At 29.7% G+C, this 23,863-nt stretch overlaps 1 protein-coding gene across 1 annotated transcript; it reads right to left on the reverse strand.

Moving 5' to 3' along the window:
* Nucleotides 1–2,414: 2,414 nt before the first annotated feature.
* UQCR-C1 (Ubiquinol-cytochrome c reductase core protein 1) lies at nt 2,415–23,563 on the reverse strand. Its single transcript, XM_075373914.1, has 8 exons — nt 23,409–23,563; nt 19,994–20,215; nt 15,385–15,556; nt 11,241–11,397; nt 10,102–10,283; nt 8,891–9,174; nt 3,972–4,175; nt 2,415–3,034 (listed from the first exon to the last, which is right to left on the reverse strand). The coding sequence occupies exons 1-8, from the start codon at nt 23,481–23,483 to the stop codon at nt 2,894–2,896; spliced, it is 1,437 nt and encodes a 478-aa protein (XP_075230029.1). The 5' UTR covers nt 23,484–23,563; the 3' UTR covers nt 2,415–2,893.
* Between the last annotated feature and the right edge of the window lie 300 nt (nt 23,564–23,863).

The raw sequence follows: 23,863 nt of genomic DNA on the forward strand, positions 1-23,863 counted from the left end.
GTTGGTCTAAATGTGTAAATTGCTAGAGACTTATCTTCTTTGTCAGGCACGTATTATTTATATTTATGTTTTAAGTTATTAATATGGATTAAAATACACTTATTTATTTCATGCTGTTTTAAAATTTTTAATTAAATAATAGACTAGCCCTTTTTACTGTTTAGCCTCTGGGAATTACAGTCAGGTATTATTTTAGAGAATGAATGAGGATGATATGAGTATAAGTGAAGTGTGAGGTCACAAATGAGGTCACAACACTCATCACACCATACACTTGGTACTGCATTTTACATATCCCACATGCTTTACCGGTGATGTACAACACTACTTCCATCAAGACTACTATGAATTTCAACACATCTTCTTACCACACCTGTTGATTCATGGCTGAAACTTAAGGTGTGACCGACCATGCTAAGGAGTGGATGGATCTGCAAAGCGAGTCGCAAACGGTGGCCTCTGGTTGTATTAAGCCCTAGCCCCAGTAAGCGATGCACTGCAGGCAGGGGTGGTGAGCAAGAATGAGAACTATTAAACTATAGAACTATTGATTTTCCCCATCCTACCTGAGAAAACAGAAGAACAAGACCATATGAATAGCGTATAATAGGGTGATAACCACACAACAGAGAAGACAGCTGTGGGCATACAAGCGTCATTGAACAAATGATTGGTAACATCCTCCCCAGAACCAGACAGAAGTGATAAAGGAGCAGGCACAGGCACACCCCCACCAGCAAGAGGAGGATGTTGACTGCAGTGCGATCTTCATAGCACTGCTAGATAATGACGTAGAACTAATTGTGAGACAATTACAACGGTTGCTCGGAAGATTACCAACCTGAGAGGGAGACAATTTGTAGTTTTGTGTCCCAGCAGGGGAATTCGGTAACACAGGAGGCAAAATTATAGAATACTGGAGTCGTTGGAATGCGAGTCCAGTAGGAAGTCACAACTTATTCCTGGCGGGCCAATGAGAGAAGGAAACACCTATCCCAAGATCCACCACCCTCTTTGCTAATGGTGATCAGTAGAGAAGGCGCCACCTATGCTAAATTTCTGCAGGATGTAAAGATGAGCCTGTGGACTGACCTAGCAAATGACATCTTGTCAGCGAGGAAAGGTTGAATGGAGCCTAGAAATCAGGGTCTCTGACAGGGACAACCTAAGAGGCAATGTGATGAGACGCCTTGGAGATGCCACGGTCAGGAAACGCCTGTACGGTGGTCGACTGGGAATCTGCATGATAAAGGACTTAAGACGTTGACGCGACGACTGTTGAGGTAGGTGGAAGTAGCTGTGCAGCAGTTCTTAAATGAGGAGATTCCTGTGCATGTAGTGTCCTAACAACCTTCATTTGGGGAGACCCAGAGAGTGACAATACTCTTGCCGCCAGGAGGGGCTTTGAAACTCTTGAAGCAAGACCGAATGAAGTTTGATGGCACTCCTGGGTAGAAGGCAGAGGAAAAAATGTAAAATGTTGGAATACAGGCCACATCACTGGCTGATGCACCGGTCTGGACTGTAGAGAGGCCTTTGCTTCAAATGCGGTGGAGACTAACACCAAGCCAAGGGCTACACGAAGGCAGTGATGTGCCTGACCTGCAACAGTCTGTGCCCCTGGACCCACTCTCTGTTCATTAATTAGCCACACGCTTGGGATTTTTATATTGTATTGCAGTATGCAAGTTTCACAATAGTTGGTGCCATCTTAAAAATAGTTACAGCTGGTTACCCATCCTTCATACGGGTACTTGCACGGTTCTTTGCTTTAACTAAGTAAATAATTTAACTGTAAGCAGCCAGTCAAGGCATATCAGTGCTGACACCATTGCATCATTAGAGCTACTTTTCTTAGTTGAAAGAGATATAGAAAAAGCTCTTTTGTAGAAAATTTCATTTCAAATAGCAAGTGATCTAAGAATTTAATCTGACAAGTTGAATATTGACAAGCAACTGTAAAAGCCATTAAAAATGGCCACATTTTTAACATTTCATAACAGCAAAAGCACGGTTCTTTTCCAGGTATAAAAACTATATTCATACAAAATCTTAGCTCGATTGGTTTTTGTGTGAAAGAGTAAAAATATATATTATGAAGTATGCATGACTCGCTATAAAATAATTAAGCTGTACTTTGATAAGTATATTTAATAATTATCTGGTAATTGTTATAGAAAAAAAGAAACAATTATGTATTGCAACTCTTAAATTTTAAACAAAGTTTTATTTCTTTTATTAACTGAACCAATGAATTAATAAAACAACTTTTTTGAATACTGTTATATAATAACAAATATTTTGTTTTGGCTGATAAAAAAAACAGGTTTTACGTGATAAAAAATATGCTCTTTTTAATTGTTTGGAAAAACAAGGAAATAGAAGGATAAACAGAAATTTTAATAGGCTGCACATATAAGCAGCATTTTTATTTCTACATTTTACATATTTACAAAGCTCCATTCTCTGTTATTTGCAATTTTAAAACAATAATAAAAAAGAAAGAAAAACAAAAACAAAAATGTAAGAAAAAATGACAAAGCAATATATTTTTGAAAGATAAATTTATAAACAACATTAGAAACAGGGGTTTTGAAATAAAAATACAAATATTACATCTATTATAATAACTTTCTTAATGTGTAACACTACATTCATTAAAATAAGTTAATATGAAGAAACATTAATTATATCACGGAAACATTTTTTAATAAGAAACATTTTCATTAAGAATTACAAATTTAAATATAAGAAATGAAGAGGCTGTGTTTTCTGTCTTAAATATTTAAAGTGATCTTAATAATTTAATGATGTAATTTTATATACACATAATAACATTACTAACAGATTATTTTATACACCTTTTAGTTCTTTATAATCATTAAATAATAAATTAGACTCTAAGCCAGTACATAGATGATCTAATTCTGTTATAGTCAGGCAGCTGTTCCACAGGTCCTACAGCAGCAACAGCAGGGCACTGATCATAAATATATTTAGTGCAAACATCACGGACTTGCTCTGGTGTTACAGACTGAAAAATAAATAAAATTAAAAATAACAAGTCAAGAATATATTAGATAACAGTTTGAAAGGTGGCTAAAATGTAACAGTCGCTTATAACCTGAAATGAAATAAAAGATAAAACTAATATGGCATAAAAGTTTTATTTGCTACAAAAACTTGCACTTATTTTTACTACATCGTCACCATTAAGCATTTTTCCCATTCAATCAATGAAGAACACTGGTGGTCTTCTCTGATCTCACAGTGCCCTTCAGTTCATCATTTGGGGTGAAATGAATACTTATTAGTGTCACTCTTTAACTGTAGAAAAAACAGAAAATTGCAGGATACCAAATGTGGTGACATCCCAGAAACTAAAACCTAAGTCTCTTAAAAGGACATTACATTACCATCTACTCCCAAGACTGAAGAAAGCAAAAAAAGCAATGTGAAAGTGATGCCAATTGTTTTTTCAATAGCTTGTGGATGTGCATCATGAGTACGCACCATAAGAATAAGACCTATGGTCTTATTCTTATGGTGCCATAAGCACCATAAGTGGTTTTTTCAAGCTATTGAAAAAACCACTTATGGTGGTTTTTTCAATAGCTTGTGGATGTGCATCATGAGTACGCACCATAAGAATAAGACCTATGGTAATCGTGCAAGTAAGAGTCATAATAAAGAACCCACTCATTTGTCATGTGTGAAAGTTTTTTTGTTCAATAAAAACAAAAATTCTCTTATAAATGTGTTTCATAAAGGGGGTGTAACTTACTTTCTGATCGTCCCTCATACGTAATCAAATTTTGAATTTGGCAAAATTCATTATAAGTTAATCAACAAACTATTAAAATGAAAACTCTTATTCCAACAAAATTACAATCAATCATCTCAGGTGACAACTTTGTATTACATTGAGAATTATTAGTTGAATACATGATTAAATAATATATAATGCTTACATCAATCCTTGCTTCCAGTTCATTTAGAGGAATTCTTCGACCGTAGCACAATATTTGTCTACCAATATCTTCACAGACTGGTGTTGTACCATCCAATTGCAGTAACATGTTAGTCTTTAAAAGATTCTTAGCTCTTTCAACTTCACTACTGGTTACTTGTGTACACAATCGCATCCATTCTTCTTGAATATTGAATAACATATCCTAAATAACAAAGTAGAAATAAAACTTTCAATAATAAAAGTTTATTGACCAAACATACAATAAATAATGTATCTGTAAATTGAAAAAAATATGTTGTCTATAATACTGGAATAATTCATCTAAGTGTTGGCCAAATACTAGTTTTATGTGGCAGTCAACTGACAAGACCACTGTGGTAACTAATCTCATTAACGAGTGTTTGATGACTCTATTACAACCTATTCTTATAACATACCTGCTACAATATTTTTTGTCCATGATATTTTAAAATATTACTCAGTCATTTTAAATGTAAATTATCTACGAAGTATAATAGCAATTAAGATAAAGCCTAATCGTTTTTACTGCAGTAAAAATGACTATATCAATTTATAAGACTATCTGTAAAATAATTTAAAAAGGATCAGTTACTCTTCTTTGTCTGCATACACAACTGGGGTTTTAACGTTAAAAAAGCAGTATTATTATTAAACAAGAAAGATCAATTAGATATAAAGTGCAATTTAGAATAGCTTATAATGCATAGATTTTTATTTTTTAAATCTCTACAAAGAAGTTCGGACTCCTATAATGCAAAATAGTACATCTTAATAAAAGGCAATAAAAATATCTCTTACTTTAATGGTAAAACATTTCTTACTTAAAGGTTATAGTGAATGTTTTCTCCCAATATTTATCACAGTATTTTTATTCAGTTCATTAATCTTGTTAAATTTTGTTACTATTCTTCAGAAGTGTACTATTTTTATTTCTTACTTTACAAATGACAAAAATGGGAAGAGTTAAAAAAAGGCAGAAAACTTCAAAATGTAAGGATGTAAAGGAACAATTTTACATGGTTTACAGTACAAAAGTTGTTATACTGGTAAAGAGGTTAGTGCTAAAGTTACTGGAAAATATGTAATTGTCATAATAAATGTTTCTTAAAAGTTAATTCACAAAATTTTATTTTAACTGAATTTTTAAATCTAAGTAGCAAAGATTCACATAATCTATATTTACAGACTGATAGAAGCTGTGGAAGTTACAAGACGACCCAGAAAAGGAGAAGATGGTAAGAAAAAACTGCTTCTTTTAAATATTTTGTGGTTTATAATAATGGAAAATAGATTGCCAGAAGGCATTTATCAGTTTGCATGCTATATCAAAGAAACGTGTTTACAGACTTACTTAACTAGTGTTAGCTGTAAAACTCCCATAGATATAAGAGGAAAGAATCTGTCTGAAAATAAAATTTCTGAAAGAATTTTGAAAATTATTTGTGATTATATATATATATATATATATATATATGTATTTTCCTACAAAAAAAATCTCACATTACAATGGCAAAGAAACAGCATATCTAGATTTATATTTCTATGTATATTACAAATGCATAAAAAAATTTTCTAACTTAAACATCAAATATGACTTTTATAGGAAATACTTCACTGAAAACTTTAATTTTCGATTCGGCTGACCACAGGTTGGTGTATGTAGCAAATGTGAGGCATTAAATTCTAAAATAAAAAGTTCACTATCTGAAAATGTTAAAAGAACAGTTGAAGCTGAACTTATGATTCACAAGAAAATCAAATAAGTTTTACAACTCGATAACTGAAGCAAAACAGAAATTGTCCACAAATGATGCTGTTGGAATATTGTGTTTTGACTATATGCAGAATTTGCCTCTTCCTGCAAGAAATTTTCTATATGCATTAGTTGTGGATAAATATATTTTGTATTTTGATGTTAAGACTGACCGTTGTGTGATATACCTTATCAAGAAGATCAAGCAAATAAGAGTGCTAATGAGGTAACCTCTTTTTTATATGATAATTTTTTGCCAACAGACATTACTGAGTTGTGCCTGTTTGCTGACATGAATCTTACATTACTTAGATTTTGTGCTGGTCTGGCAGCATCAGAGATTTCACAAAATAGATACAAATTTCCTGATTTTGGTCATTCATATCTCCCCCTGTGACAGGGATTTTGGTATTTTTAAAAAGAAAATTTAAAGATCTGATCAAATTTTTTCCAAAATATTATTTTAAGATTATATGCAATGCAAAGAAAAATGAAGTTAAAGTTGTGGGAACTTCAGATATTCTAGACTGACAGTTGGTGGTTTTACGATTTTTCCATTCTTTAGAAACCAGTTCAATTGATACGCCATGGCCACAGAAGCAATGTTTGATGCCTACTTGTTTCAAACATTTTGAATTCTCTTCTGAAAACAAAGGAGTCATTGTTGGGCATACTTATATTGAGTCTTATGAAATATACATTCATTGTTGGAAAGACTACACTTTCAAACTTCTCTGTGCCAGCAAATCCTGCTTATCAGTACAATCTTGTTGCAACTAATGGGAAGAAGCTTCAAGATAGTAGGTTAATAGCGCGTATGTGCAACATAAGAAAAAGGCTGTTAAATTTTTTGAAGAAATATCGAACTGGAAATCTAAATAATACGTTAGTAAAACAATTTTCTTAATCTTAATTATCATTCCATTCTTGTATACTAGTGTAACTTTTTAGTAATATTCAATTAATTTAAATGAGAAATAAACTTTATTTATATGCATAATACCAAACTGTTTTATTTTTAATTACCATACTGAGGAGAAAGGAACGAAGTCAAAATTAAAAAAAAAATTTATTGAATTCAAATCAAAAGTAAAGGAAAGTGTTGCCTTTAATGTTAATAGAACATATAAAGAACACTACCAATTTTTGGTATTTTTATCTTAAAATTTTATGAAAGTGGAATGTTTTTTCATCCTTTCTATTTTCAAGTTCCTTTCTTTTCAGACTGATTCAATTGCTAAACTAAAAGAAAACTCAGGGCTTTTCCTAAATGTTATTCAAGGGCATTGAGAAGTTATCTCTAACAGAACGTAAAAAATGATGCTGAGAAATATGACTTTAGAATTCACCATTCAACCAATAATGGGGTTTTCTTTATATACACCTAAATCTAAGTAATAAGGTAAATAGCTTTTAGATTTTTGAACCTAAAACATGAAAAAAGGTAAATAACTTGTAAATAGAGCAATATTATGTAAAATTACATCCTCCAGATGAGTTTCTCAACATGGGGAGGGGGGTCCTGGTGATACGAAAGGGGAGAGTCACAACATTAGTCAACAACTTTACACATAAACAATAATGAAATAATTTTATGAGAAAAAAAATCATTTTACAAATATATAAGTAAACATGTAAAGAAAAAAAATTAATGAGGTGGTTGTGTTTGTTTTTCATTTAAAAGTTCCTCCATATATGGATCTGTGTTAGAAACATACGAAATCAAATTGTTTTCAAATGTTAAAAAAGGATTCCAATATTTAGTTAGCGCAACAGTGGATGAAAAACCCTTTCAAAGAAGTAAAATGTAGTGCCAAAAGGATGATTAAATTTCCATATGCACTTTGATAAAAAGGGAAAATCTGAAAATGTATTCAGATTTTAGCTTGAGCTGGCTGTGCATCTTAACCGGTAACTTAACAGTAGCAACAATGCTTTCACTAAATGGATTCAGTAACAATCTCTTTGACAAATCATTTTTATCTTTTCTGAAATATTCTGCTAACTGAATTTTTTGATCATGCTAATGCATTTTCATGCTATCTAAACTGTGGTGAATAATAGTATCTTCTTCATCCAAACTTTTCTCAACATAATCAAAAGTGAGTGGAAACATATAAAAATATTTGCTTTGAGGGTGAAAAATCCAGATATCAAGGTTCTTAATGAAAGCATGAACTTTTTTCACCAATAAAATGTTTTTCTCATGTCCATGTAAATTCTTATTCAAGTTGTTTAAATGCAAAAAATACATTATCTAAGTAAGCCAACAGCAACATATATTCAATCTGTAAAAACATTAAGAATGGCATTTATCCTGGAAAAATATTAATTCATCTTGCAATTCAAATAACCGGGTTAACACTTTCCTCTGCGATAACTATCTGACTTCAGTATGGAAAAGAAGAGACACTCTTTTCTTTTTGACCATTTCATGGCATAGTTTAGCAAACAGCCTATTCTGTAATTTTTTTCGTTTAATAAAATTAAGCATTTTTACAGGTTTACAAAGAATTTGTTTGAGATTCTCCAGCATATTTTTTTACGGCAAGAACATGTCTGTGAAGAAAGTAGTTCATCCATTCCACCCTAGTTTATGAGAACTTTTTAATTTTCTCAGACATCCACACAGTTCTTTCCTGTTGTCTTTGCACCATCACTCCATACTGCAATACATTTTATCTCAATTTATGTTATAGTTTCTAGTAACTTCATAAAAAAAATCATAAAGACATTGTCCTGTTGCATGACCAGGTATTGATTTACAAAATAATATATTTTCTTTGATTGATCTGTCCCTATCACATTCATATCTCACAAAAATATAAGAACTGAGAAAGGTTTGCCAAATCTGTTGATTCATTAAAACTGAATAATAAAAATTCATTTGCTGAATTATCTGATTTGTGAACATCAGGCAGCCATAATATAAAAAAAAAACTGTAATAATGTAATAATGTAAAACTGTAACAGATTAAATACTACAGAGCAACAAAATTATATAAATAAAAATATTTTGCCTATGTATCACACTGATTGTCAAAATCACACACACACAAAAACCTGGATATAAAATTTTTAAGATATACTTTAGTTATAAAATAAATAAATAATAATAATAAAAAAAAAGAAATAATACATACATCAATAGTCAATCTATCACAAACAAAATAAGTGCCCCATAAACCAGTATCTTTGTAGCAAGTGTTAAAAGATTGGAATGAGTGTGCAAGGCCATCAGTTGCAGCTGCACGAGCTAGTCTTGATGCGTTATTGACACCACCACCTTGAGATCTCTCCCACGCACCAATCAATGTATTAGCAATCATTAAAGGAATATTATCAGCACTCTCCCATCCACATCCCTCAATAGCTATTGCAATATGTGCAAGTGGCATCAAGTCATCTCTAACACGAACCTCAGATCCTGTAAATGACAAAGTATATTATTTGAACCTCAGATTAAAAAAAAACAAAGTACTAATTAATAACTACGTCCACACATGCATGAACCTCTGAATGCCTGAAATGAAAAAAATTCAAGTTTTATCATTATTTACAAATAAGTGTTGAAAATTCATTAAATTTTAATAACATTTCAAACCTTCCAAATTCTCATATGTTGAATGTGATAACTGAATTTAATGAATAATATTAAGTAACAAGTTAGATTGTCAGTCACAAAAGCATCCATAATAAAGTTTGCTACAAATTTAAGGCTAAATCCTTAATTCAGTATATTAAAAAATATGTTTTCAAAATCTTTTTGATGAGATATTTTTAATGTAAAATAATGAAATTTTATGCAACTTCAAAAACGTTTTTGTAGTAAGGAAGAAATTGTTTAAATACACAAGAATCTGGTAGTAATTATTTGTTTCTGATAGCAAACAGCAGTAGCAGATTTATAAATGCTGAAAGCATGCACATAAACATTTTCTACATTGTAAATAATTAGGTTAAAAAATAGGTTTTGGCAACTGAAGTATTTCTTTTTTTAAAAAGTAATGAAAATAAGAAAATGTGTTCGGTAATATGGAAAGATAGCTCTCAATCTGGTTTATAGCAATCAATTCAACAAAAGAGGTTGTCAGTATATTTATTTCAGTAAGTTCATGACAATGATCATTATTATTTTCTCAGGTACCAGATTTTGTAATATTAAATTATGTTGTATATAGGAGAATACTACCAAAATCTCTGAAGATTAATAAAATACTGAATCACAAATGCTTACCTATTACTGGCTGGGAGGATAACCATATAATATATACAGTTTAATACAAAAAAGAAAAAGAAAACAATTTCTAGTTCAGCTATTCAAATCATGCAAAATGTAAAAAAAAATACATACCAGTAAATCTGCAAGAAGCCTGTGGTATGTTTACATCAAATTTAGGTTTTGAAGATCCAAAAAGTTTATCTGCTAATTTGACAAGCTCTTCATGATCTACTCCACCAGCACCAGCCAAAACAATTCGTCCAGGAGTGTAATAACTGGTGATGTATTCTACTAAGTCTGCACGGGAAATTGATCTGCAATAAAACTCACAAGATTTATTATTTATGGCACTGAAAACAATTTTTTTTGTAATGCACAACCAAATTAACATCTGAACTTGACTGGCACAGCACTGTGATAAACACTATCAATAGCGCGACTTAATTTCACATGTTAGAAAAATGTGAACTAATAACTAGTAAATGAAATAGGTTGAATATACCTGCTTTTTTTTCTTCATCAATGTATTTAATAATACTGCTTATGATATTTCTACCTTCACTAAGAGTACATAGTTTTCTTATATTTATTGATTTGTCCTTGTTTACAGTCTTAACCATTGCAAAATATATAATAAGGCATTTGCAAAATATATATTATTAATATATAACAAAAGATGATGATATCTATCTTAATTTTAACTGTAAAATTTATTTTAATGGTAAAAGAACTAGTATAATTCTAATGATAACAGAAAAATCCATACATAAACCAATGCAACATTAAATAATATCTACACTTAACACAAATAGTAATAAAAATTTGCTATATTTATTAGTAATAATAAAAGAAAGTAACAAAGCTTAATATAAAATATATCATAAGCTGTATTAGATACTTGCAACTAGAATGTACTTAAAATCATAGGACTGTTTATACAAATGACAATTTAGAAGTCGCATTTCTTTCCGCAAGTAATGTTAATATGTTTAAAACATTATGTGTACATAGCCTACTAATTTAAGCTATTACATTTTTAACATGTGTCCAGTTGGGGGATTCATAAATCTTATTACCGAGTTAGTTTAACATTTTGAACTATTACACAAATGGTCAAGTTTATAAATAATTTTTAAATATAAAGTACATGTATCTAATTACAAACAGATATTTAATTTAGAACCTAGAAAAAAAAACTATAAATTGAAAACATTAATATCGAAATACATTTTGGATTGAATGAAACTATAAGTAAAAATCAAAACAGTTACTTGATGTTAATAGTAGGACCCAGAATGGTTCTGCCTAAAGGTGTGCCCTGGAATGCAACAGAATGCAGATGATCAAATACAACCTCTTGTAAATTTGTTTCAACTTCTTGCATCTCTCTAAGTATAACACCACGTTCACGTTCTATCTCGGATTCACCTGAAAAAAAAAAAACAATGTTTATTAAAAAAGTATAAACATGATTACATAGTTTTACATAAATGCACAATTTTTACTTTACATTTTTGTTCCAATTTTTCTTCTACTTAATTATTCCAATCATAAAATGATGAATTTATGTAAGGATTATGTATACTACACATGCAATTTACTTCTTTTCTAAATGTAAAAATGCAATATTTAGAGCTCTTTGTTTCTGTTCTATAAATATTTGTGATTCATTGATAAATTTTTTATTTAAAAGAGCTGGTAGGTCTTTTAAAAATTTGGGGATGACTAAAATGTATTGCACTTTTACGTTTTTAAAATTTAATTAAAAATTATTAAAAAATTCAAAACATAATTTCATTAAAATCATTAGTTAAACTTACTTCTAAGGATATAATATAATAAGATATTTTCTAAAATTCTTTCAAGAAGAATCCAAGGAGGGTTTCAGATCGAAAGAAGCTGTTCAGAACAAATCAAATTTAAAATGGATAACAGACTACAACAAAAAAGAAGAAATTTAATAACATCATTCAAAAAGTGTGTATGACTGTATCCATAAAGAATCTTTACTAACCACCCATAAAGAATTTGAACTCCGCATAAAATTAGCAAATCTGATTAAAGCAACACTTAAAACTCCAAAATAAAAACCAACAATCAAAAAGATAATTAAACTCAGGCTGGCATAAAAATGAAAAACATGGCCCATATAAAAAAGAAGTCTCTCTCAATAAAGACAAATATTACACACTACAACACAGTAACACGACCAGAAATAACCTGTGCGTGTGAACACTATTCAATCTTAGAAGCAAAAACAGAACAAAGAATTTCATAAAGTGTAAAAAAAATTCCAAGAACAATTATCAACAAAAATCACATAGTGGATGGAAAATATCAACTTCTCCCTAATGAAATCATATGAGGGTGGATCAATAAGTACCAGTGTATGAAGACAGGTGGCACTGCTGAGGAAAGTTGACATTACTACAGTATACAACTACCATCTATCAAATGATATATAAAATTTCAGATTGATTCATACGTTAGTATTTATTTGACAGCTGTTGTATTAAACATATTTGGTGTTTTTTGATACAAGGGAAAAAGAACAATATCAATCCATAATTCGCTTTTTATTTTTGGACGAAATAAAAGCAAAGTTGGATTCTGTCTATAGAGTTGTTTTCTTTGCCATCTATGATAACTGCGAGATATTGATTTAACAGATTTAAACGTGGCTGTACATCTGTTTTTGATGAAGAGCGCCCAGGTCTTCCAGCAGATATGGTTACTGAGGAAATCATTGAAAAGGTCCATGACATGATTCTTGCTGATCACCAAACAAAAGTACGTGAAGTAGCAGAGGCTGTAGGTGTGTCACACAGTACGGCAATAAACATTTTAAATAAGTTAAGAATGAGAAAGCTGTTGACCTTATGAGTGCTGCGATTGCTCACTTCAGACAGCAAGTGAATATGGCTGTCAACTTTGAAGCAGTGTTTGGACCTCTTTAAGCAATATCCACAGTTTTTTCATAGAGTCATCACCAATGATGAAACATGGTTCCATTACTATATGCCAGAGACCAAACAACAATCAAAAAATGGGTTTTCCGAGGAAAATCTGCTTCAAAGGCCAAGGTGGTCCTGTTTGCTGCAAAGATCATGGCTAAGATTTTTTGAGACATGAAGAGAATAATCCTCAGACTTTCTGAAAAAGGAAGCACAATCACAGGGCAATACTACAGAGAATTATTGGATTGATTCAACAAGAAATTGAAATAGACACGGCCCCACTTGGCAAAGAAAAAAGTGCTGTTTCATTAGCACTTGCGCTAGCAAAATGCATCAGCTCGCTCATCCAGAATCATCGCGGCTAGATTACATGAATTGCTGCTGCATCCACCGTACTCACCTGACCTGGCTCCCTGCAACTTCTTTCTGTTCCCTTCTTCCGTTCTGAAAACGTGGCTCACCGTAAAAAAATTTGGCTCAAACTAAGAGGTCATCATTGAGACAGAAGCCTATTTTGAAGAGTTTGACAAATCGTATTTTTTAGAAGGTTCAAAAAACGGCGGGATATTGGGAAAGGATCCTCATAAAATGAGATATGTTGAAAACTAAAAAAAAACCATTTTCTGAAAACTTGCATTTCCATTAACATAGGTACCTACTGAGCCACCCTCGTACATCAAGAGAACAAACCCTTACTGAGCATCAAGAGGAAAAGAATAGCCATCTAGCAAGGCTCCCAAAGATAACCAAGAAACTACTAACCTATAAACAAAAAAAGATAAAAACAACTGGGTAAATAAATAGAAGAAACCTTAAAATTACAGAGAACAGATGTTGAACAGGGAAGAAAATATTATCCTTAAAAACAAGAACAAAATTAACACTGAAATAAAGAAATTACAATATCACAAACAAAGAAAGATTCCAGAGGTGTAAAAGAATGAGAGTATTGGGCAAAGAAGAGAATTCTTAGAAATGTTCCCAACATTGACTATAATTGCTCCAATGAGGGCATAAATCATATAAAAAAAGAAAAGAAAAAGTAAACTAGAAGTTTCATTTTAATTAATTAATGTGAAATTTTTAATGGGTGTAAATTTATCAAAATTATTCTTTATTCCAATAAAAATGAGAATGTTCAGACATATATTCAGTTATGCACAACTTATCCCAAATACAGAAAAAAAAACCTCTGTGCATTTATAATCCTCTCAAAAGATGATTACGAATACAGACTTTCAAAAAAGAATTGGAAAATTCAACACTTTATAAACTTCCAATCAATGCATTTAGGAATGTAATCTTTTGGTTACAGTAAGTCTGTTATTTGCAAGTTTTAGTAAAACTGAATAATACAGATATAAATTTTGGCTAGAAGTATGCTACATTTGCAGAATTTAAGTCTGTTATTACTGTTCAATGTAAATTGAAATCTAAAGATTTTATTCAACTGCAATAGTTTTTGAAGCTCTCAATCCACTGTACTTTATGTTAAAGGAATAGCTTATGATTATGTGTACAAATTTCTACTATAAACATTAAATCAAACCAGATCATTGTCATATAGAGGATAGAAGTTTTAAGTGGGTTTAATTTATACAGATAATATTTATGTCAATAACTGCTCCATGCAACTGCACAATTATCACATCTGAGCAAAGAATTATAAAATGAGATCCTTTAATTTGTTTCAAACATAAATTTTGATGTGGACAAGTTACAGAAAAGCAATTTTTTTAATAAGAAAACAGTCACAGCTATTAAATGTTTACATATATTTCAATTATATGCTTTTTTGGAAAGAAAAAATTGTTGACTAAGAGTGTACCAACAGGATAGAGCGCAACCACAATTTAGATTATAGGTTGAAAATGTGGTATATGAAAAGTTTCCCGATTGTTTTTTAAAACTAATAATTGGATTTGTTCTGAAGCCATATTAAAAAAAAAACAATGTTTATTCTGAGAAAGTTAAGATTTAAACCAACTGCACAAGGAATACTGGAAACGGTTGTTACAATCACAACAGAAATCACCCAGTAAAATGGATTGAAACATGCAATTTTGATGTCTGTTCAGGTAAAACTAGTGCCCACATAGAAACTTATTAATACATCTAACAAACAAGTAAGTTTTTATTCAAAAAACTTCCTAATTATACATAATAAAAAGTTAACTTGGGTACAAAAATATAGCACTATTTTTTTGGAAATCCTATATAGTTAGAAACTGAATAGTTTAAAACATACTTTGAATAGAAAAGAAATATTATAGAAATTCATGTGTGAAAATTTTACTGAACAACTACAGAAATGCATTAGGCAAATCAAAGATCTTATTTTTAGTGTAATAAAGATAGTTCTATTTAAGATGAATAAAGGACTCTTACATTTGTTACTACTTACATACAATAAAGAACGTTACAGGTAACAGCAGGTCCTAACATGTTAAATACAAACCTAACTTGGAATTTTGTATGATGTCAGCTAAAATTTCCAGCGCTTTAGGTACATCATTTTTAAGACATTTAGCATAAAAAACAGTTTGCTCCCTAGAAGTATATGCATTCAAATGTGCTCCCATATTCTCCACTTCCAACTCCAAGTCGGTCTGGGTCCGCTTTGAGGTACCCTGAAATAAATAACTGAAAGATTAACTTACTTTATTGAAAAACTAATTTAAAGGCGATAGGAACCATCCTATATCTAATTAAATCGCATAAAAGTGAAATCTGTATTTTTTCATGACAGGTTATAAAGTTAAATTTATTATCTATATATACAAGACATATGTTTAAAGTAAGGTCTGATTTTAATTTTTTGCCTAAATACATGATGTGAAGAGTTGATGCTCGTAAAGCTCAGTTATGTTAATCAACAATCAGCTGTTAGCAAGTGAAATCTGTATTTTTTCATGACAGGTTATAAAGTTAGATTTATTCTCTATATATACAAGACATATGTTTAAAGTAAGGTCTGATTTTAATTTTTTGCCTAAATACATGATGTGAAGAGTTGACGCTCGTAAAGCTCAGTTATATTAATCAACAGTCAGCTGTTAGCAACAAGAGTTTAGTCATTTTGTAGTTTACATTCATCCATTTATGAGTGCTACAATTTCTGATCGCATCAAGTGTGAAGTACAAGGAGTAATCAGATTTTTAATGGCAATAAACAATCTGTTGCTGAAATTCACAGGCTGAATATTATGAGTAATGCTAAAGTAAGATAGTGATACATTATGAGTAATGCATACGTTAAGATAGTGATACCATTCTTTTGAGAAGGGCAAATGAAAATTTATATTTTTATATATAAAAAATTCTAATCTTTGCCTTCACCTCTTAGACATATCTATAAGTTATTAAATTTACTAACCATGGTTTTTAATATAAACACATCTCTTCCTATCATAAAAATTTACCTCTGGTCATTATTTCTTTTCTAATTCATCTTAAAATCTCTTCATTTTTAAGCTTCATCAATTGCTGTAATTCTTTAACTCCATATATTAAAACCTTGGCCTACCTATGGCCAATGTTTCAATTCAATACACAACTTCACACAAATATTTTAAACATAAGTATTTGCTTGTTTCAAGGTAAAACTAAATTTATTTATATTCGAAACAAAAATTTTTCAAGTCATGCTTGCCATAAAGAAATGTTATCTTTTCATTCCCTTTTAGAGGATAAATGCATGTGCTAATAATGACTTCATATTATTTAAAAATTATATTATATAATAGATTACTTCTTCAGTACAAAATATATCTGTAATTTTTACACATATTGAAGGTGCTGTATCTTACCAAGGAGTTTTAACAACAATATTTAAATTTAAAGGCCTATTAACTTTGCAAGTGAAGTTCATCATTGTTAATTTTGTATTCTATCTGCTCCCTTGAGGTATGGCAGTTCAAAAAAATTGTAAATTTTTAGTTCAAATAACTCTGGAAGGGGATGGAATAACATTTTTCTTCTGGTAATGCTTGTTAACTGCGGAAAATATCATTTCTACTCACAAAAAAAAATCTAAAATTTTTTTATAAGGCTAGAAATCATTATAAAGTCTAGTCTAATAGTTTGTCAAGCACATTCAAATACTTTTGGATCAAAATATTTTTATAAGTTAAATAGTTCAATTAGATTTTCAAAATGATAAAAAATGATTTTGAAAACCTTATAGATGGAAAATTTGAAAAAACAAAAATCTTGTACTAATCGATTTGAACTATTTTGTATGCAGATTTGAGTTAAAAATATTAAAAAATCTGGAATGATGCAACCACCCCACATTTTATTTTTTGCTTCAGAATTGTCTAATTTTTTCAATTCTATTTTGTTGTGATAACTCAAAGATTTGTCATGTTTGAATTAAAAAATCTGAAGTGGACACCACATTACTTCCTTGTACACTTAAAAATTACTTATACAAATTTTTTGCTGCACTTCATTTAAACCTTATTCGATTTGAAAGTGGATACGATCCTTCAATTCTTCAATAAAGTGGACAGTTACAAAATTCCTGAAATATTATGTATTATTAACATCAAATATTTATACAATTATTAATTCAACAATCTTACATGAAATATTAGGATAGATAAGTCTCCCTTTATTACTCATATTACTAGATCAGTATTTTTTTTTCTGTGAGTTGTTGATTAACAAAAGTTTCAGATTTCTGGTGTATCGTATAAATAAGTTAATAATAATTAAACTATTCCATTTAGTGAACTCCTGTACACTGGTTACAAATTTCAACCTTACGATGTATAATATTCAGTTTTTATTATTGGATTATTTGATGAATAATAAAAAATGAAAAAGAAACAAACATACAGGATAAGAAAGATAACATGAAGAAATATATCTCAAAAAAAACGACAAGAAGATGAATATGGAGAAGAAAATATAAAAAACAAGGGAAGAATAAAAAATTAAGAGATGAAATACAAAGATGAAGAAAATGTTAAAACCAAAGAAAGAACAAAAAGGAAAAGAAATTTTGGTTTTGCAAACCAAAATAAAAATATGCAGGAAGGAAATGTTGCAAACAAAGAAAGAATAAAAAGATTAAGAGTAGATGATAAATATAAAGAGGAAGAAAACATTAAGACCAAGGAAGGAATAAAGATTTAGAGAGGATGATTATAAAGAGACAAAATTTGGAAACTACAGAACGTGTACATAAATTAAGATCAGAAGAATTATATCAAACTAAAGAGCGATTAAATGACTGGCAACAAAAAACAAACGAAATGATGATAAACTCTGACTTAGGGAGAATATTGTCTGACAATATCAGAAGAGCAATGAACTAAAAAATAAGAATTTTTTGCAATTTATTAAGATTGGGCATGTATGCCTCAGTGTGTGTTGTTCTTGTGAAGGTCACAATTTATTTTTGTCACTCTGTAGTTAAATTTAATGTACATAAAATTAAACAGAAATTCCACAATAATTAAATAAAACTAGAAAATCCAAAGATAACATGATTCTAAATTATAATTTTCAATTAATATTAAATAATCAGATGTTTCACCAAATCTAATACATAATAATATATAAATAATGCCTATTAAATTACACATACACATTTTTAAAAGAACATAAGATTCTATTTCACTAACAACTTCTGATTTTTTTCATTGTTATTGAATTATTTATTGTACTTTTTTTTTCTATCACAGGTTAATAATTATTAATAAATCAATATATTTAAAGTAAAAAAAAGGAGAAGTTTGATTCGAACCAATGTGCCTTCCCTTATAAGATCCTAATATTTCATTAATTAAAATTTTATCTGGCTATAACTCTGAAACCAATCAAAATAAGTACCACTAATGATATATTGTTGAAAAGCTCTCAATGAAGGCTTATTACTGCAGTTACGAAAAAGTAAAAAATCCAAATTTTGTTTTGGATTTTGGGCTTTTTTGGAGACTTTTGGTTCAGCTGACTGCAATCAAAAGGGGAGGTGCACAACTAGATGTTACAACAGTCCATATCTAAAATTTCAACATCCTGCGGCTAATTGCTTTTGAGTTACATGAGATACGTATATATACATACAGACTGTCATGCTGAAACTAGTCAAAATGGATATTTCTAGTGAAACAGAAAACCGAAATTTTTCGCGATCACAATACTTCCTAAAATTGTTATTTTTGCTTGCAGTTAGATTCTAAACTAATTAATAGCTTGAAGAGCAGCACACAAACACTTGCAAAGTCTTTTTTATTGTTTACACTGCAAAATTTTAGTGACAATGGGAATCTCTTTATAAATTATAATGTGAAGAAATTTTGTAGTTGCCCACTTTATGGACAATGTTAAATTTTCAATAATTCTTTTTCATGGAGTAGGATTCTAATTTTTCCTTTTTCTTTAAATTCCATTATTATTCTATAAATATTATCTACTCTAATGCTTTTAGCAACTAGTGATGCATTATCTCAAATTTTAAAATTACAATTAAGTTCTTTTAATAAAATAAAACTTACATTCTTCTTAATAAATGTTTTTACAAATACAAAAAAACTTTATCTCAGTAGCATTTTGATTACGGAATCTGCCACTGTAAGTTACCTTTTGTAGTACATTATTTTATTATAAATTAATTTTTATTCAAGTACAATTTTGTTATAAATTTCTCTTACTTTAAATTACCTAAATGATTAAAAAGTGAGAAATGAAACAGTAAATCAAGCTTACAACCTACATACTGTTACAAGTTTTAAATCCTGTTTTGCAAGTAGAAAAGTAGTAATTATTTTTAATATGGTAACAAGACACCTGTTAGCATATCAGACAAAATACTAACCATACTGAATCATTTATGTTCACTATCAACTAGTAGAGAACAATATGTAATGGCAATTAGACAAGCCACCAAGCAAAATGGATGCCAGAAAACAGCATGGTATCAAGAAATGAATATTTAAAAAATTTTAAACCTCAAGTGTAATTGGGTTGCAAGATGAAATAAAATAACGAAAAGTAAAAATTTGAAGGATTTGAAGTAACTTAAATATACCAGTAATAAAAAACATTTCCTAACTTACCTTGAAAGCCATATGTTCAAGAAAATGTGCAACGCCATTATTTCTTTCAGTTTCAAACCGTGAACCGGCATCAATCCACAGCCCAATTGTAGCAGTTGGTGCTCCTGAATCTTCAGTGGCTACTCGCAGACCACTGTCAAGTGTGGTAACTTTAGTAGGTGGGCAATTAACTAGTGCTTCCTCTTTCAACAGGCATGCAGATGATTGCCATTTTTTTGGAACCTAAAATAGACAAATTATATTGCTATATCTAAAAAAAAATATAAATTTATAGATATAACAAGAATACATTGCTTATTTCAGTAATTATTTATTTATCTCTAAAACTTAACTATATTATGAAAACTGAATCCTAAGATATATTAGAAATTACCTTCTTTTTGCAGCAACATATAGAGAGTCCCCTTGCTTAAACATACTGAAATCAGATCGTTTAACATTTACAGAGTGCAGATTTTGCACGTATACAGTATCGTGCAAATTAATCCTAACACAGATGTTATTTAATAAAAAGTAACTTTATTTAGAAAAAAATCATACCTGACCAATTTGTTAATATCTACTAATTATGTCCTCCTATGTGTACTTTGTGTACACGATTTGACATTAATTCAACAAATGTACTACACATATTTTGATTTCTTCATCATGAAACCATATAGACATAAATGCTTTAACAAGTCAATTTTTGTGGTATGATTTATTTTAGAGTAGTTTTGACGATTGCCCAAAGATTTTCAATTGGGTTAAAGTTGTTTTTGAGAAACTTTTCACCTTTTTTGGCAGAATGGTATGTACAAATCTTGTTGGAACACTCTCCTGTCTTGTGGGAATTTATTTTGAAGTTATGTCAACACTTTCATTCAGAATCTTGATAGATCTACCTATCACTTGTTTTTTTTTACCTTTCATTTTTTTTTTTTATACCATCTGCTGGATGTAATGAACACAGGTCTTCAAACATGAAACAACCCTAGAACACTTTTTTCTGGGGATGTTTGCCACTGAACATAAAAATATGACATCAAAAAACATAACATTCCTCAATTTTTCTTTGGTCCAGTTAGCATGTGCTTTGGCTCACAAGAACAGTTTTAGCACAATGCTGGTATTAAAAGCTGCTTTTTTAGCTGGCCAACGAGCTTTTTATCCAGCTGCAAGAATCTGGGTCTTAATAGACATCATATGTAAATCTGTTCCACTGGCTGCTAATACTAGATTTAAGTTTACTTTATCTCACTAATAATCCATCCTGTGTTTTAGTACTTTTTCTTTTACGGCCATATTTGCTTTTCCTTTGAGGTGAAATGGAACTAGTTTCTTTAAATTGTTGTAAAATAACAATCACTGTCCCTATGCCACCAACACTACACTCAGAAGCTATTTGCCATTGTGTCATATTGGTATGCTGAGAAAAAGAAACAGTTTTTGAATCCTTTTTTGGAGTATGTCCATTATTATATAGTCAAGACACACACAACAAAAAATATGAAAATATGTATCTAGATTAATTTGCAAACTATTGTGACAAGAATATTTTTGATGTCTGTTACCACAGAGGACTACGGGTAATAATACCTTGTTGTCAAATAAATAATGTAGTAACACTCAAGACATTCTATTCAAAATAAATATTTAAAATTTTGTAATAAAAAAAACAAAACAAAAGTCAGAAGGTCTACTAAAGATTTAAAGGTACTTGCATATTAATTAACGCCACCGCAGCTACAGCTTTATTTAAAAACAAAGTAGTCAATCAGACTTTGGTGGAAAATGAACAGTCTCTTTATTAATTTTAATAAATGGTTATTTATATTATTTTATAAATATAATTTAACCAAACTTAACCTACGCTCACTAACCTTGACTAATTTACACCGTAATTTTTTGAGTATTTATTTAATTAATTCAGTAATTATTACAATTATTTATTATTTAAATAATCAAAACACTCCTGATAATTAGTCAAGGTTAGCGAGTGAAGCAAGCGTAGGTTAAGTTTGGTTATATATTTATAAAATAAATAAATATAAATAACCATTTATTAAAATTAATAAAGAGACTGTTTTGAATATATGTTAAACTCTATATCGGCTCATTTTAAAAATTAACAAAACTACAATCTTGAAAATTGAAAAAAATTTCCAACTTAAAAAAATCCTATAAAGTGAATTTTGGTTTAAAAATTTAGAATGAATTTTAACTCCATCTCATCTTGACACGAACTGTTGCTGAAAAAAACACAAAAATATATTACAGCCAAATATTTAAGCTTTCAGACAGTCATTTTCAACAACATTTTTACTACAAGGAATACAAGAATGTATACTGCAATTGTTCATTATCCTTCCAGTATATGCATTTTGGGAACTGAAAATTACAAGTTTTTGTACAAATCGATTTCTTCCTTTCAAAATATTTTAAACTTTCTTTATTCTTTTATCCCTAATACAACCTTCCTAATAATTTCCTCTAAACTTGTTTTGTTCAAAACTGTTAGCTTTTTATTAATAAAAAAAAGTTACTCTTCTATATAAATGTAATTTCTTAAGCAAACATTTAACAACAAATGAGAGTTAATATTGAAAACAAATATTATTGAAGAGAAATATGCATTCTTATATAAAACTATACAGTTTTACAAGAAAGAATGGCAATGTATCCAGTATATATTATTTCAACTAACAGCACAGTTACAAGGAAAATATAAATAAGAATGTAGTTTGTATTTTCTGGAAAGCAGTGAAAAATGGCTGAAACCAACCATTATGCCACTGATTAATCTGCCAGAGGTTTAACAATATTGAATTAAGAGAAATTTCAAGCTGCTCTTTCACTACTAATCAACATGAATTTTTGAACGAAGTGAAAATTATTGTTAACTGTAGCATTCATTAAGTTAATGTAAACGAAAGTAACTTATTGGTTAATCTGTTATTTGAGCACCTCTCTTCAGTAATATTAAATCAACTCTGCAGTCTTTTTCAGAGAACTAAATCAGTTGACATACATACACACACACACACACAAGGGCTCTTAGTATTTTTATACAATGTGAATTGTGTAATAAAACCTTTTACTTACCTATATCAATATAAAAAAAGTTTATCCATGGAGGTTCTTGCACAATTTATAGCAAAAAATATAAATTACGTTAAACATAATGTATTTATAGGTTAGGCAAATAAGACCACAAGCACAGTTTTCTGAATTTCAACCTCTACTGCTTAACTTAAACTTATGAAGTTAAAAATAATATTATACACAATCGAAAATATTAATACTGCAATCGTTAGTTATTTTCTGCCGATTTAAAAAAAAAAAAGAAAAAAAAAGATTCAATGTATTTCTAACACATAGGTTTCGGACATTATTTAGCAAAAAAAAGTTATCCTAAAAATCCAAAATCACTTACTTTTAGCTTAGAGAGCGCATTGTGAGAGGGTAGATTTCGTAGAGTTGAAGAAAATTGCAGCAAACGAGTAGCCATTGTTAATGACGAAAATTAGTCGACGAGGTCAACCAAGAACGGCGAAAAGCCTCGAACCCAAATTTACTAACAGGTTTGCAATGGAAAATATTAACAACTGTTTTATTGCCAAAAATTAGAAATAGTTTTTTTTTTACAGTACTTAAGAATTTTTCTGTTCCATGTAGAAAGTATAAATATTTACTTTGGCAGAATATAAACACTACAAAAGTTAAACTACATTTAATTTAAAAATTATCAAACTGTAAAAAAGGTATTATTTAACTAGTTTCCTTTAAAATTTATTCTTTGTAACAATTATAACCTCACGATAATTACCTAACAACAAACTATAATTGTAATTAACAGTTCAACTGGTAACAATAAAAATTTGCTTCCTT

The sequence above is a fragment of the Lycorma delicatula genome, chromosome 8 (genome assembly GCF_047948215.1).
Source record: "Lycorma delicatula isolate Av1 chromosome 8, ASM4794821v1, whole genome shotgun sequence".
NCBI lineage: Eukaryota > Metazoa > Arthropoda > Insecta > Hemiptera > Fulgoridae > Lycorma > Lycorma delicatula.

Coding starts and splice junctions, on each gene's coding strand:
- UQCR-C1 (XM_075373914.1), bottom strand. CDS start 23,483: ATGGCTACTCGTTTGCTGCAATTTTCTTCAACTCTACGAAATCTACCC. Junction 10,284..11,240: donor GGTCCTACTATTAACATCAA/GTAACTGTTTTG, acceptor GTTTTATTGCAG/ATCAATTTCCCGTGCAGACT. Junction 4,176..8,890: donor GTGATAGATTGACTATTGAT/GTATGTATTATT, acceptor TTTGTTATTTAG/GATATGTTATTCAATATTCA.